Below are 17,401 nucleotides of genomic sequence, written 5' to 3' on the forward strand. Positions count from 1 at the left end.
GCGTAAAAGCGTGATATGATCAATATGAATCCATGGGATGATAAACGGACAGCGCTCTGATCAGTTTGACTTTATTATCAGTCTATCATATGTAAATCTATATCTTTCATAAAGGATGGCATCAGTAAATGAAAGGATTAATTAATCCATTAATAATCTTTGTTTTCTAAACACAGCTGTCAGAACTGCACCATCCAGGATCTCCACTTCATAACCTGGTCCAGACCAGGTTAGTCGTTCAGCTTAAGCTACCATGGTGATTTAGCCTCAGTTACCATGGAGATTTAGCCCGGTAAGAAGTTAGTCAGCGTTGTAGTACAGCACATGCCGAATACCAGTAAATCCTGGAAGTTAGCGCGATAAGAGGAAATCCAGCTTCATAGTACAGAACCTTTAGGTAGAGCTACACTTTGATAAGTCACTAGACTTGGATACAGTTACAGTAATAAGCCTTCTAGTGCACGTTGAAGTAGTTATCCTTTAATTCTCATTAGAAATGTTGTCAACGATCATAAACCATGTTGATAACATAATGTTGTGGTAGTAAAGTGTCTGATAAAACATTGTTTTTTGTTCTCTGTACTGGTCATCTACCATGGGTGCACAGATGAGTGAATGCATTTGATTTGATAAAAACGTGGCTAGCAGATGGACAAACATCACCTGCAGTGATGTGGGACGATCACAGATGACTTTAATCTGTTTAGCACAAAGTGTGAGCCAAGTTCCTAAAATCTGTGTTCAACATAAACCCTGGATTCCAGAGTCAGAGCGATTAAAAATCATCTTCATCCTTGTTTTATTTTATTCATTATTATTTAAGGAACATTTCAAAGTAAAACATTAAAGCTCACAGTTGTGTTTAAAACCACAAACATTTAATAATCCACAGGCTCAATCATTATTGTTATGTATGATTTTTTTTTTTGGACAAAATGACTTTTTCTTATGTTAATGATTGTTGATGGTTTGACTTCATTCATTGCAGTTTATTTGTTGAAAGTCAGCAAAGTTTTGGGTCAATTACAAGCAGGAAGAAACATTTTAATTTCTTTTTACTGCACCTCCGTCTCATTTTTATTCAGTTTTGTGTTTTGTTGTGGGAATGCTGACATTGTTCTTGTTTTCAGCCGTACAGTGGCATCATTGCACCTATTTTAGGTGAAATAATTTAGTCTTTTGTTTACTTATTTTAAAACAAATGAAATGGAAAGTGACCCGACTGATTTAAATGAATAACCATAAAACCTCTTATTTTTCATGATTATTAAATGAACTATCTGTCAGTTTCTCTCTTTGACAAGGTAGCAAGGGGTTCAATTTCCAGGGTGAATCTTTTACATTTTGATGTTTAATTTTATTTCAAGCGGGGGAAATAAATAAATAAATAAATAATATAATTCTAATGATTGTGGCTTGATTTATTTATCAAAGTTTCATTTTCTTATCAATCAAGATAAGATGTTTATCCATTCTGGTTCTCTTATTACTGCCTCCTATCATAAAATAACTTTAAATCAAATCCTTATTCAGATGATCAGTCCTCCTTGAAGTCCAAGAAGCCAAAATAAACATATATTAAGTTAAAAGAAAGTCTGGTTCACTGCAGTGGAATTAAATCTTCATCAGTTAAATGTAATGAAATGTGATTTATTATAATAAATAAATCAGACTGGGGCAGCGTGCGCAGTGCGCGTGGAGGACACGGGACAGAGACAGCATGGCCGTGACGTCATCGTTCATAGCGAACACACACACACACACAGTGTGAGAGAGAATGAAGTGAACATGGTGCTCAGGTGTGTCCGGTTAACGCGCACTCATTGGATGCTCGTGGAGCCGCCGCGCGCGCCCTGGACCTCAGACCTGGATTATTAGAACCTGGATTATCAGATCCTGGATTATTAGAACCCGGATTAGATCAGATAATCTGCAGGGGACGCTTTGACTGGGTTGAGCTCCGTTCACTGTGATTTTAAAGTGCCGGTGCGCGTCCCGGTGCTGCAGAGGGAGCATGTCTGTGTCTGTCCGGGGAACGTGCGCGGCTCTGTCCACACGCACGGTCGTGCTGTGTCTGAGGGTACTGGTTCTTGTTCCCGCAGGGATGAAGGTCCACAGCCAGGGAGGAGAGAACCAGTCCGACAGCAGAGTGATGGACAACATCACCGTGCGTCAGGGAGAGACCGTGCTGCTCAGGTACGTCACATATCACAACTACTACTGAAGTGTGTACGTGATAAAGTGTGTGTAAGTGTGTGTGTGTGTGTGTGTGTGTAGATCTGCAGGCTGTGGAAGGCATTTTATAATAAAGAAGTTCTACTGAGTCACACTTAGGAATGTGATGATGATGAAGATTTTTGAGCAGACATAGGCAACTGGCGGTCCGGGGGCCACATGCGGCCCTCAGTCTAATTAAATGATGGAAACATATACGTTAAAAATACAAAGAATTAGAACATTGCAGAAAAAAGGTAAGGTAAAAGACAAGATAAAAAACACAAAAAATACTCAAAAGATATATGAAATTGCAGAAAATTACATGAAAATTACACAAAAAGACGAGAGAAACATGATTCCGCAAACCACAGTATTCACAAACAAGCAAAACGACAACAGAAATACACAATATGACTCCAAAAAACATATGTTATACAGGAACAATACACAAAAGGAACCACAGAAATGCACAAAATGCCTCACAATGAGTAAGACAACAACAAACATACACAGAATGACAGAAAAACACACACAAATACTATAAAAACTATTTGTTATTTCCTGTATTAATGCTCAGATCACTCATTATTATAAATGCTGACATGAAAGTTGATCATGTGACCCTCTGATCAAACAAACACATTTTTTTTTTTTGGCCCTGCTGTGATAAAAATTGCCTACCTCTGTGATAAAGTGTTAAAGTGTGTGTGTGTAGATCTGATAAAGTGTGTGTGTGTAGATCTGATAAAGTGTGTGTGTGTAGATCTGATAAAGTGTGTGTGTGTAGATCTGATAAAGTGTGTGTGTGTAGATCTGCAGGCTGTGGAAGGCATTTTATAATAAAGAAGTTCTACTGAGTCACACTGAGGAATGTGATGATGATGAAGGTTTTAGAGGATTAGAGGAAAAACACCCCGATACACACTCTGCTAATCTGATACTGTGTGTGTGTGTGTGTGTGTGTGTGTGTGTGTGTGTGTGTGTGTGTGTGTGTGTGTGTGTGTGTGTGTGTGTGTGTGTGTGTGTGTGTGTGTGTGTGTGTGTGCGTGCGTGTGTGTGTGTGTGCGACTGATGAGCAATTCCTCAAGATGAGAGATTGAGCTCTGACCCCCCCTCTCTATGGTTTACTGGACAAATGAGGATTTATTGTTTGTAGCAGATGTCAGAACTAATCACACTGAACTACAGCTGGAGCCTCTAATCACTAGTTTTCCAATGATATTAATCTATAGATAATTATTTTCAGTTTTTGAGTTAACTAAATATAAATGTCTGGATGAGTCAAATGGAGAGTCTTTTAGTTATTAACCATTGTTTAAAAGTCCAGTATTCTGATATTTTTAACTCGTTTCCATTTGTTCTAAGAATCTCAAAATCATAGTATTTGAGGTTTATTTTCCTAAATTCGCCTGTTTTCCAGAGTTTTAGCCTCTGAAAAATCACTTTCTGAGCAGTTTTAAAAACAGTCTGTTTTGGGGTCTACTTATACATATTCATGAGTGGGCGTGTCTATAGACGCTGACTTCATGCCTCGCTCTAGCGAGGGTGATCATTGATCACCAAAGCGATTTTATTTTTGCTATCCACACACTGTTATTGTTTTCAGCCAAAAAAAAAACTGCACTTTACAGTAAAACACATGAATATTTAAGACTATTGTTATTGTGAGTCCAGCTCAGCGCTTCAGGCTGTGTGTATCACAGCAGAAGCAGCAGCAGCAGCAGCAGCGGAGTCATTCAGCTGCTTCAAACACCAGAGTGTTTAGCTTCCAAGTCACTTTCTTCTCCTCCTCATCTCTACTAACTACATGAATAGTGCATTTAAGGTGATAATCATTTGTTTTGTCCAACCGCTGCGTCACATTGTGTCACAAACACATCAGATCAAGTCAAAGACGATAAATGGTAAATGGACTTGATTTTATATAGCGCTTTATCACCACTGAAACAGTCTCAAAGCGTTTTACATATCAGCTCATTCACCCAATCACTCTCACATTCACACACCAGTGGGACAGGACTGCCATGCAAGGCGCTAGTCGACCACTGGGAGCAACTTAGGGTTCAGTGTCTTGCCCAAGGACACTTCGACACATAGTCAGGTACTGGGATCGAACCCCCAACCTCTCGATCAGAAGACGACCCACTACCACCTGAGCCACGGTCGCCGATAAGAGGTGATGTAACAGATACTAAAAATGAAACTGTTTCAGCGCATTGAAAAATTGCTTGCGTGGGCGTGGTTGTACTGTACCCGCCTGCGGCTTCTTGGATTTGTTACTTACACCTGCAGCAAGCACTTCCTGGAGGGGGCGGTTCAGACTTCAGTGACGTCACAGCTCAGAGAGCAGGATTAGTGAGGATTTCTCAGAGATGCAGGAAGGAAGCCCAATAATACGTTGGGGGTGTTTTTGATAAGGAATTAACATTGTAACAATGTTAAAAGCTCAAAACATTTGATTTCCATGATATAGGATCTTTAAAACACTTTGCAAAATGTGTGTCAGTGGTGATTGCACCATCGTACGATGCTATATGATAAGTGATGAACACTAGTACACTGGAAAGACACGCTCATTGTTGCGCTCTATTGGTCTTGAATAAATGTTAGTGGTTCAAAACTAAGTGATGGAAATTTGGTAAAATATTTTGGAAAAGTTTGGAAAAATCATTGTGAAAAAGTGTGGAAACTCTGGTTAAATGAATAATCCTTTGATTATCCAACATTGCTTATTCAATGTAACTAGGCCTGGGCAATATTTATAATATTTATATTTGACATCATGATAGAAAAGTACAATATTGCCGAGATATATATTTTTATTTTGTGGCTTATTTTGTATTAAAATGTTAGATTTAGGAGTTGCTTCTTTAATTGCTGCTTCTCAGAACAACATGAAATGCAGTGAGATGATCTCTGAGTGCGTCCTAAACAAGTCACACTACGGAACTCACTCACACGTGCTGCCTCTTAGAGGAGAAAAAGACTAAAGTGGCCCATATTGTTCATAAATGTGCCTGTGTGGCATTTTGCGTCAGCAAATTTAACTGTTAAAAATAACTATATTCATATTGTTTATCGCAATTTTGAGGGGAAAAAAAAGGGTATTTTCTCCCATCCTTTACTGTAACTATCCACACAATAAGGATATCAAACTGCCTCCTTAACATTTCGATATTTATGGAACATTTCTTTAACATGGCACTTGAATTTCTCCAAAAATAAGATTCTGTCATGAAATAAAATGTGTAAATTATTGCATTCTGATGCCATTCAAGCTCAGGACACAAAAACATTTCTATATTTAAACATTTGGACACGACTGCAGGTCATTGATCCTCAAGAAAAGTATATTTACAGTTAAATAAAACACTGATAGATGAGCAGAGCAAAAATAACTCATCCATCTATTCATCCATCCATTTTCTGACATGTTTGATTTTTTCACAGTTATTAACTTCTATATTTTTTTAAAGCAAGTTATTTCATTGTGTGTGTGTGTGTGTGTGTGTGTGTGTGTGTGTGTGTGTGTGTGTGTGTGTGTGTGTGTGTGTGTGTTCTTCCCGGTACCTTTGTCATTGGTGAGATTGTTTATTTTGACATCATCAAGTGCAATAGAAATATAAGACAAATATGAGAAGAAAAGGAAGGTGCTTATTGGAAACATTTCAGTAAAATCCATTTTTATGTGATACTTCAGTGCTGGTAGAATGGAGATTGTGTTTAATGAAACACTCAAATATATTCAACATTAAGCAAACAAGGTGTCAGTTATTTTAAGAAGATGTTTGTAAAATAAAATACTTCAAATCTGAACTTTCTAAATCCTTCATCATAATTCACCTAAAATTAAAAATAAAATTAGAACGAAGTGAAATAAACTCAAAAGTGCACTCTGTCCATAAATGTCAATACATTATTTGTTTTTTGTTAAAAGCTGAATAATCTTTTGGCATCGCTAATTATAAATATTATAAATATAATCACAAACATTTAATGTAACATTTATTTTTTAAACATCAACAATATTATGTTACAAAACACACAATAAATATGTAGTTTTAAAAAAAAAACACCAACAATCTACCCAGACGTACTAATTGTTGTGTTTCCAATAAAATGTTTCTATAAATGTGAAAGAAACAATAACTCACTTCATTATAGCTGTTTATTATTCAAAAGACAAAACATTTCAGCCAAACTTGTAAAAGTCAATTTATCATGTATTAATATTCCATTCCATGGTATGACCTGCTGTACTCAGCCTCTGATTGGCTCATCCATCCTCCTGCCTAAAGTTAATACATTTAACCTTAATATTGGAAGTTTTTTACTCGTAAAAAATAAAAGCATTTCACCGATTTAAATTTATAGACCAAAAATAGATGAAAGATCATTTTAGTTCTTCTTCAAAATACAATTAATATCAAATAAAAAAATGTTGACGTGCAAAACCAAGTTTTTTTTTGTCACAATCTTTTTCTTCTGTTTAGCTGAAAATGAAAAACAACATTAAAGTTAAACACTTGCTACATAACAATTAGTTTTTGTGGCGACACTCATGGTATTAAAAGCCAACTTTAAGCAGTGTTTGGATTGGGTTTATATTAGAGCTGGGTGATATATTGACATTCAAGATATATCGAGTTTTCTATTTTTGCGATATAGAAAACTACAATATCGCCTCAAGGCAGCTGTGGCTACAATAGTAGCTTACCACCGCTAAGTGTGGAGTGAAAGAATAACGCCATGTAAAGCGCTTTGAGTGACCAAAATAAAATGCATTATTATTATTATTATTATTATAATATTTATATTTTATAACTTTTTGCTAATTCTCAGAACCGGATGAAAATCACAGTTAGATGAATTTCTGATTGTGTCCAAACCTAAAACCTTGTAGAACCTGCAGAACTCACTCACACGTGCTGTCCTTTTATAGGAGAAAAAAGCCCAAAGTGGTACATTTTGTGTAACCGTTGGTTAATAAATGTGTCTGTGCGGCATTTTGAATCAGCAAATTTAACCCTGAATTGTCTCTCTGGTCACATGTCATTTGAATTACAATTATCTAGATTTATATCATATGTCGCCATTTTGAGAAAAAATATTGAGATATGAGTTTTGTTCCATATCGCCCAGCTCTAGTTCATAACCTTTGAAAGATAAACATTTACTGATTGACTTACATCTATACAGCTCTGACTTTTTTATCGTACAGTTTCATTATCAAATGTCTGTGTCAGAGTTGTTTGTTTTGCCTGCGGATGCCGTTGAGGCTGCCATTCTCCACGCTTATTGACTTTCACACCTGGCCGCTTCTATCTAAAATATTTGGTGGACCGCATGCACTATTTAGGGTGTGTTGTAGCATTTAGCATCAACATGAGACATGGTGACTGGAACTTTAGAGGAAGCTGTTTCTGTTATTGAAATATCCATTTAACAGAATAAAAAATGTAAAATATGATTTTTTTGGGTCTTAGTTATTAAGTTTAAATATAATTTTTTTATTGTTTATGTTGGTCATGAGTAATTAATTTGCTAAATTAGTCTATGATTATTAATTTTGTGCACTAGGCAGATCTGAAGTTTTCTGAGTTATATTAGGTAAATCTTGTTGCGCTGCTACTTGAAGCATCTCTGAATTATGATGCAATATTACACATATACTGTATATAGTAGCTGCTAAGTCTAAGTATTTAGTTTTATTTACAGTATGTGAACTTGTTGAAATCCTACTGTTTGCTGTTTTTTTTATGTTACATTATAAAATCTAAACACTGTGGGGCGACCGTGGCTCAGGTGGTAGTGGGTCGTCTTCTGATCGAGAGGTTGGGGGTTCGATCCCAGTACCTGACTATGTGTCGAAGTGTCCTTGGGCAAGACACTGAACCCTAAGTTGCTCCCAGTGGTCGACTAGCGCCTTGCATGGCAGTCCTGTCCCACTGGTGTGTGAATGTGAGAGTGATTGGGTGAATGAGCTGATATGTAAAGCGCTTTGAGACTGTTTCAGTGGTGATAAAGCGCTATATAAAATCTAGTCCATTTACCATTTACCAAACACTCAAATTTCTTGGTGGAAAAACAGCCCAATCTGGCAACAATGACTTGTCGCATCGTTTCCGCAGCCGATATTCAAACAGACGCAGTGGTATTATTTTCATTCTTCACCAGCCAGAATGGCTAGTAACGCTACAATATTACCCTCTAAAGTACATTTTTACCCACAATTGGCAGGTTGGCGGGTGTTAATTTAAACATGAGAGCCCTCCCCCATCTAAAAGAACCCTAAAGCTCTAGTTTTCTCAAATGCTGCTCACTTCCACGTTAAGTTACTGAAGTATCATGTCAACTTATTGCTGAGTCACACAGGGTGTGTGCCGACACTCACCGGGCAACCAGCGCACGCAGCTAACCGTCCCGACCCGTTTGGTTCCGTCGGGCTCGGGTCAGGTATGATATCCATCCCGTGTGAGACTGACATCTGGCTTCATCCCAGCTGAAGCAGAGAGGGGCGGAGCTTATGATTAACAGACCAGGGTCACCACTAGAGCATGTCAACATGTTGCTTTTTACTAATAAAACCAGTATAAACAAGAAGACACAGTCATCAACATCCCCTGCCAGATTGGTTCTCATTATTACTCACAACCTTTTCCTAAATGTCTTAAATCTAAGAACTTAGATGTATACATAAGAAAATATTATCACATCAGAATATAAAATTACTAACTGTCTTAAACGGTTTCTGAGAAAAGCTGTCCCCTATGAAGACCCCTTAAACAGAGTAAAAGTAAAAAAATAATGACACAAGGGCCATGACTAGGATCTCCATCAAGGTATTGATATCCTGAAGCCACGCACCAAATCTATCCTCTTTAACTCGGACGGACAGATGGACCCACAGACGGAGCTCGAACCTATATCCTCCACCCACACTTTGTGATGGGGATAAAAAGCATTGGGGCAGGTAGGTCGCTCAACATGACTCGCTCTAATACGTTTAGTTTACAGAGTGAACCGATGCTGCTGAAATGTTGATTTCTTGTTATTAAGGCAACTTAATGAAGCCTTAATCATACGTTCGCCCCCTGGTGGTTGGATGACCACTGGGACAGAGAAAGTGTCTAGTTTGATATACAGCAAAGATGCATTTTAAATCATTGACGATCAGGTTAATTTAATTGTTGAGGCCTAAATCGTGATCACCAATAAAATTTGGTTGATTGTGTATCCATAGCAGCATGGGATATCTGTCTGATTTTAGTAATAATTTAATAGGGATGTAACGATTCACTCAACTCCCGATACGATTCACTATACTGGGTTCACGATACGATTCTCTCACGATTTATTTTACAAAATGGGACTGTAGACAAATGATGACTGAAAAATATTCCTTCATTTTTTTGAGGAAAAAAAAACTACAAAGTACTATACTATTTCCCTTTTATTTTTCATTGTTAAAAGAATCCCTTGATAAACTATTCAAAACAATGCAATTTAACTAAAAATAAATCTTGAATGCAATAAATAAAGGAATAATACAAATGAAGAAGAAGCCTATTAATTTAAATTCTGGTTCTATAGTAAACAATGCAAAACTGCATAATAATTATTTTTCTTTTTAAAAGTGCAACTGAAAATGTATTGTGTGCCTTAACAATTGGACTTTAAAAAAAAAAACAGTCATTGCACTGTATTTACATCAGATATTTGTTTGTATGCTAGCAGACAGAGCTAATAGAAAAACGTGACTTTTACAGATATTCATGTAATATTACAGATATCGTTTCGGTGTTAAAGGTGTAAGGAATCATTTATGAACATGTTTAAGAGTAGAAGATGGCCAGAAAGAGAGTAGTAGCAGACCCTACACATTTGGACAAGAGAAGGATAAATACATTGCGCCCTCTGCTGTTTAAAAAAAGTATTGATTTGAATCGTGATACCTATGAATCCATTTTTAACTGCCTTACGATTAATCGTTACATCCCTATAATTTAATTTTTGCTGTATTCTAGACTTTACTTTTAGTATCTGTTACGACCCTCAAGAAAGTGAGGCCATCATTGACCTTTGTTAAAAACTTAACTGATAATCCATCTGGACTGGGTGTCTTGTCTTTTGGCTCACTGTCTGCGTCTGAATCTCTTTGTATTTAATTTAAAGTAAATAGAGTCTAATGTAGTTTTCTGTTCTATGGAGATCTGTGGAAGCCTTCATTTGTTCAGTAATATCTTCATATATTTAAGGTTAGGGTTGAAGGCCATCAAGTACAGATGTAAAGTATGATAATAGTGAGGAAATACATTATTCATCTCCTGAGGTGAAGGTGATTTATCAAAGACTGCTGCTATAAACTACTTTTCTTTGTTGTGTTTCAGATGGTTTGCCTGATTTGTTAGTTTTTGTTTAAGGTTATTATATCGTAATAGCTGTAAAATGAAATCAGTTTTTTCCCTTTTCATACAATGTTATGTTTTTATTTTTGTTCTAACACTATTATTTTACCTCTCATTACAGCCTTTTCAGTAAACTCAGATTATGGATAGAAATGAAGTTTTTATCAAACAATTTTCCCAATTCTGTCTTATTATTTTACCAAATTCATTGTCATTGAGTAAAGAAGTTTTAAAGCATCACAATGAGAAACGTTTCAGAGTCACGCTGCAGGGTGAGGGACACAGGGGTATATGAGCACTATTATTATTATTAATAATAATAATAATAATAATAATAATAATAATGGATGTATTCTACAAGAAGTTTTATGTGAGATTGCATTGTTTGATGAGGAAAAAGTCCATTTGTGAGAAGGATTTATTATGCACAGGGGAAAAAGTTGTTCTAATTTTTAGTTGGATTATTTAGTCTCCATACGTCAACTTCTCCAGATCTTCCATGTAATCAGTTAAAGGAGCATAGGGCAGGATGTATACATCAGACTCCATAGTGACATCATGGTAGATGAAGGAATGGATACCCGACCGAGCCCTGACGTGGGTCGGGTTCAGACGGATGTGTAGAAGTGGTGGTGGTGGTGTTGGGTCACATGGTGTGGTTAGCGTGCAGCGTTCTTCATTTCCTGCTGCAGCTGCTGTAGCTCTGAAAAATGCAGCTTTAACTGTAACAGTGAGAACAGGATCACATGGAGGGAGGATGGAGCAGAGGAATAATAACATGCAATGTGCAACTGTGTTGACATGTGTTTCACTTTCTCTTGTTACCCGTGCACTGATCTGATGTTGACATTAACAGTTGTTTGTTAATAAAATTGCTGCTTACCACTGAACAAACCTAAATATGCCATTTCATTGAGGAAAAAATGAGGTTTTCACTGTTGGGTCGGACTCTGAGGAGAAAATGTGTCCTGATCCACACTCCAACTGTGACACAGCAGTTTATTTACACACCATTCATGTGACTGTTTACTGTAAGACCTGTGCACATGCCTCTGCGTACATCTGTGGAATCAGTCCACTGTGCTGCTCTTCTTTCAGTCTCTTCTTGTCATTCTTTAGATCATGATATAGGGCCTATCTACACTCTGGGTCTGATTATGTTAAAGATGAATTTTCTGTTGAATAGAACAGAAACTTCTCACTGACGACTGTTGTAATTAGATTAAAACACTGTTGAAATTTTGATTTATTTACGAAGATGTGTTTCTTGTAAATAGACGATGTCTCTAATCAATCAAAAACACTGAAATATGTGCGTGCAAACATTCCAGGATAGTAGTGTAAACTGAGATATAGAAGAGTCTTTGTAAACATGAGCAAAGTGTGGAATCTGTGAAGATCTGTGAAATACTTACCATGGGATGACTCAGCGAGATATGAAACTGATTCAACAAGGTTAGTAAACAGCATAAAAGAACCTGGTTCCACAGGCTGCCTATTGAAGAGCTCTGCTGTAGAGTATAGAATTCACAAAGCAAACTCTTCAAATTCAGAAAGTTTTTGTATTTCTGCTGTTGCTGGTGACCCTTTGGCCTCTTTGCATAAAACACACTTCTCTGTCTGTTATGACAGGGTACGCTTGTTTTAATCCATAGTGAGTGTATGTTAGACGTTTAAAGTTCATCTCGCTTCATGCTTGATTGTTCTTGTGGATGGAGGAGAAACCTAATTAGGGTCGTCATAGTTTTTAAGTGCTTTTTCTGACATGCTGTGAGCAGTGTTTGGGTTTTTATGACCTCAAACTACTGGTCTAAAAATTGATGGGCTAAAGTGATGAGTTTGATAGATTTCCAATGTGATAATAGCACAATATATGAAGAATGACAATTATTCTACAGAAGAAAGGCTTACTTGCCGTATTGTCGGGCGTATAGACCGCTATTTATTTTCATTTATAGTGGGGGGTGTGGCCAATGTGGCGGTGCGCTCTGTGTGGCTTTTTCAGTCAGTCACAGACGTGTGTCCAGTGTGTGCGTCTGTAGGAGTCAGAATATTACTGACAGTCCCCCTACAGCAGAATGACTGAACTGTAGCAACCACTAAACATCACAATGAACTGAACGTTCCAAAACCAGCTTCACATAATGTAGGAAAAGTAAAACTCTCACAGTTTTTTTAGAGGAGGGCAATTGGGAGCGAGTGACAGCAGAAGTCATACATCTGTTGAACATTTATGTTTATTTTTGTGTCTAAAATAAAACGTTAGCTTAAATAAAAAGCAAATATCTGTGATAAATGCTCGTATGCATTTATGTTGGGAAGAGCGTATGAAAAGTATAATAAGGTTTAAAATGATGGAGAAGATCACTTAAGGAGAACTGATAGACAGAAGCTGCTGCCTCGGCTCTACAGACAGTGACGTCCGGGGGAGTTGTCACTTGAAAAGTTCACATTTTTAAACTTTGTGGAGCCGGCCTCGTCGCCGGAATCACGCAAGTCGTGTCGCTTGAAGGGAGGTCGCTTGAGGTTGCATCATTTACATTGATTTTGAATGTAATCTAGTCGCTTCAGTCGCTTCGGTGTGAACGTACCTGGGGTGTTAGTTCATGGTAAGAACAGACAAAGCATGCAGTGTATCCGTCCAGATCCAGTAAAAAGTGACCATAAAGCTGTAAATGGACTGATATGCAGACGTGGAGCAATGAGGAGGAGACTTCATATGGAGAAGGAAACTCATCAATTGAAACTCATCAGGATACATAGAAATAAACAAAAATATCTGTTAAACCAAATGAGAGTACAGTGGCCCTCCTACCTGCCCGTTCTGATTGGCCGAGTCGTGTGGGTGTGGCCTATATCACGGGGCTGCCTTTACTTGGATATTTCTGGAAAATTGCTAATTTAATGAAATGCGGCCAATACAGCGGTGCATTTAATATCCTGCAATATTTGAAAACAATGAGAAGAACATATGCTTTGTTTGTAAAACATTCAAATCCAAAGTTCTGCGTAGTTTGATTTTCTAACTGGGTTAATTCTCTGTCATTGAGACGATGTCTGTCTGAAGCTGTTGTAGACGGATTACTGAGCTGTGTGTCAGCGTGATCATTCCTCCACACCTCCCTCTGTCCACGGGTCACAAGTACTGACGGGTGTGTAGCAGTAATGGCTGTTTCACTCTCAATTGATTCACACCTTCCCTCACTGGGCTCTGCTTTCAGCGCTCTGCGTGAGTGTGCACGTCTGTAGTCACACTTCATTCTTCACTACATGACATTATTACGTCCCATGACTCAACCTGTTCACTTATTATTGAAGATAGATCTTTCAGCAAAGAGATTTTACCAAATCTATGAGTCACTTTCTTGTCAATATTTAGTGATTTTATAAATTCCAGTGAATTCCTGACACATGGTAGGACATATGCACAGTTTGCAGGGGTGTTTAGGCAGATCATTGCCCCCCCACTAATGTTCAAACAGTTTTCATAACAGTTTTCCCAGATTCATTTGAATTACAATTCTTAATATAATGTTCACACTATACAAATATTTTAAGTGCCATAAAATACTGTACACAATATATGTTAATTAATTTATTGTTCTTTTATAAATACAAGTTATTTTTTGGCGCTCGAGTCATGTGACTTTGTTCTTCTTCTGTTGCGCAATTCTTCTTCACACAGGAAATGGTTAAAGCAACACTGCACCCAGCAGGTCATGTATGGTACTGCAGCACACATTAAGAAGAAATAATTTATCATTCATTTTCAACATTAATTAAAAAACGGTGATTTTTAAATGACACAGTTCAGCCTCAGAGACATTAAAAAAAAAAAAAAAAAGGAAGAATAAATCAGGGCGGAGCTGCTTTCTTCTTGTAAATGCAGTGTTACATTTTATTTTTTTACAGCAGTTTTACAGTTTTGGACTAAATGCTGGGATTCATTGGATTTTTGAATGTCTGAGGAATATTTTGAGATGACTTTTGATGGAATATATGGATTCAGTCAGACATGGCATCACTTTAAAGGTGAGCACTGCTGGCTTGGTTTTGTCAACATTTTTTTTTTTTTTACAAGTTTGACAAAATAATTGAGTGTGTTTACTGTGATGGTTGTTTCTTAGAATGGTTTATATGGTTAAAAACAGAAGATTCTAAGCTTTCAAACCATAGACTATGAAAAAATGGACAGGACAAGCTCCCTGGTGAAGTGAAGCTTTTATTTTTAGAGCTCCCCCTGCTGACTGGCTGTGGTATATGTCATAAACCCCGCCTCCTCAATGATAACAGATGGCATGTGGATCAATGTAAAGTTAAAATACTCGTCACTAAAATACTTATCACTGTACATTGTGTTTAAGTGCTCATTTTTCTGTGAACTTTGTTTTTAAATAAGTTATTTGAGGTTGAAAAATGGGATTTGACATCATATATAATGATGACTGACAGCCACGGATCTTGCGTAGCTCTCTTTGTGAATAGCAGTTACGTCGTGAAGGAAAGCCGAGACGCCATTTAACATTTCTGTTCGTTTTTTTTGTCTTTTTTGAGCTGTTAAAATGAGTTGTTCTGCAGTAAACTGTTCTAAGCAACCTGTGGAATCTAAGCTATCTTTGCAGTAAAAAAGTGTGTTCTTGACGTAGCTGGGCTACGTAAGTCATCAGGGCAGTACGCTAAATGGGCGGGGCATGTTATCAGGGCTCCTACCAACGAACCCTACTGCGCGGACTCTGGCTCCAAATTTCGTCAAATTTGCAAGATGGAAGCGGCCCTAAGCGCCATATTTTGGCTTCAAGAACGTTGCGTGGGAACAGCTACAGAGCACGGCCACTGGTTCCTACGGTTTGTGATACTTGTGATATGCTACTGTATCTGAGAAGCATTTAATCACTTAAAGCTGACATCTGCATTTTATGAGAAATCTATGTATATGTTTCATTCTTTTGAAATGCAAAAAAATCCCTAACTAGTCTTTTACTATGGTCTACTGCTGGTGGTCATTCATATACATTAATATATATATAAGTCCCGCCTTTGTCCTATAGACCCCTATACAAATGGAAACGATCGCCGTGATCGGCCAGCCAATAGGCTTCTACTTCCTGTCGTGGAGACTGTCAATCAAAGTGAATGCAGAACTGTGCACTGAAACAAGTAAACAGGTAAATATGATTTTGCTAATATTCAGCTATTGCTAGGTTAATGTTTAGTTAATGCTAGGGATGTATCGATTCACTCAACTCCCGATACGATTCGATTCACGATACTGGGTTCACGATACGATTCTCTCACAATTTATTTTACAAAATGGGACTGTAGACCAGTGGTTCCCAACCTTTTTTGTCTTGTGTACCCCTTGAGCCGTTTTGTCATCCCATGAGTACCCCCTCACTCATGTGTGTGCATGATTCTTCAAAAGTAGAACACAACACAACTGAATATTCAAAGCGTCATTTTATTTCCTATTCTTAAATTGAACAAATAATATTCAGGCATTATCTTATTCAACTTAAATTGAACATAAAATGGTGTTGCCTTCAGGGCAATAAAAATGATAAATATAAGAAATAATATTATAATAAACATTTTTATTATTAATACTGTATTATTAATACTAATACAGTATTATTAAAGAAAAATTAGAAAGTTGAAATTAGAAAAAATATAAATAAATACCAAAAAAATAATTAACCTGCATGTGTTATATATAACTTTTATGAGATTTCCCACAAAACAAGCTTCTTTGAACATGTCTCATTTGAACTTGAAAAATCAGAAACTAAACACTGAACAACTGTAATTTAAACTCACTGTATCAGCTGTACTTTCTTTTCTTCATCTGGGCATTAATGAGACACTTGAGCTTGCTTGTCTTTCATAAACTTTGATAGTTCTGGGGACAGTGTGGAATCAGCTGCTACCAGGCTGTTCTCCACATCCAGGCTGTTCCTCTGCTTGGTTTTAATGTGTGTCAAAGCTGAGAATGTCACCTCACACATATACAGTAAGTAGAACCAAAAGGCAAAAGCTCAATCAATGCACGTTTTCCCAGCTCAGGATACTCCTTCTCCACATCACACCAGAACTCAGTCAATGTCTTCTCATCATAGGTCATTTTCAGACCCTGATAACATGATAAATCCATCAGATGCTCCTGCAGCCTTGCAGAAAGTTTGCTGCAGCTCTCACTCACAATAAATGGGTTCCTCACCCAATCCAGTCCTTCTGACTTTTTTTCAATGTCCTGAAAATACGTGTTGAAATCCATGCAAAGTTTGGACAGATGTGCTTGCACCAGTTTGACTACTGGACCCCTGGCAACATCAGTGGTGGCAAGATGGGAATTAAGTAGTGGAAAACAGCTGACATCTCCATCATCACATTTGTTCTCCCATAGTTTGAGCTTTTTTGTGAATCCTTTAATTTTGTCATAATTTTAAGGATGTGTGACTCCTTTCCCTGGAGCGATAGGTTGAGCTTGTTAAGTTTGGTAAATATATCGGCGAGATACGCCAGGCGCCCCACCCACTCAGCATCCTCAAACACCAAAGCAAGAGGATGCTGATGCTGCGTCAGAAACACAGAAACTTCACTGCGCAGTTCATAAAGTCTGAGTAGTGTTTTCCCACGGGACAGCCAGCGGACGTCCGTGTGAAGCAAAAGCTGTCCGTGCTCTGTACCGCTGTCATCACAAAGAGTTTCAAACAATCTGTGATTCAGTGGATTGGATGAAATTAATCACCTTCACAGCATCATCCATAACATCGCTTAAA

At 37.5% G+C, this 17,401-nt stretch overlaps 1 protein-coding gene across 3 annotated transcripts in view; it reads left to right on the forward strand.

Moving 5' to 3' along the window:
• ntm (neurotrimin) overlaps positions 1-17,401 on the forward strand; it is a 636,326-nt gene that overhangs the window by 443,511 nt on the left and 175,414 nt on the right. For 2 of the 3 annotated variants that reach the window (XM_028467259.1, XM_028467260.1), the window contains exon 1: positions 1,785-2,196. In XM_028467259.1, coding sequence (XP_028323060.1) covers positions 2,015-2,196 — 182 coding nt within the window. In that variant the 5' untranslated portion in view covers positions 1,785-2,014. Of the gene's footprint in view, positions 1-1,784; positions 2,197-17,401 lie in introns of those variants that run through there. The other variant, XM_028467262.1, reaches the window with a different exon arrangement.

Source organism: Gouania willdenowi, chromosome 14, assembly GCF_900634775.1.
Source record: "Gouania willdenowi chromosome 14, fGouWil2.1, whole genome shotgun sequence".
NCBI lineage: Eukaryota > Metazoa > Chordata > Actinopteri > Blenniiformes > Gobiesocidae > Gouania > Gouania willdenowi.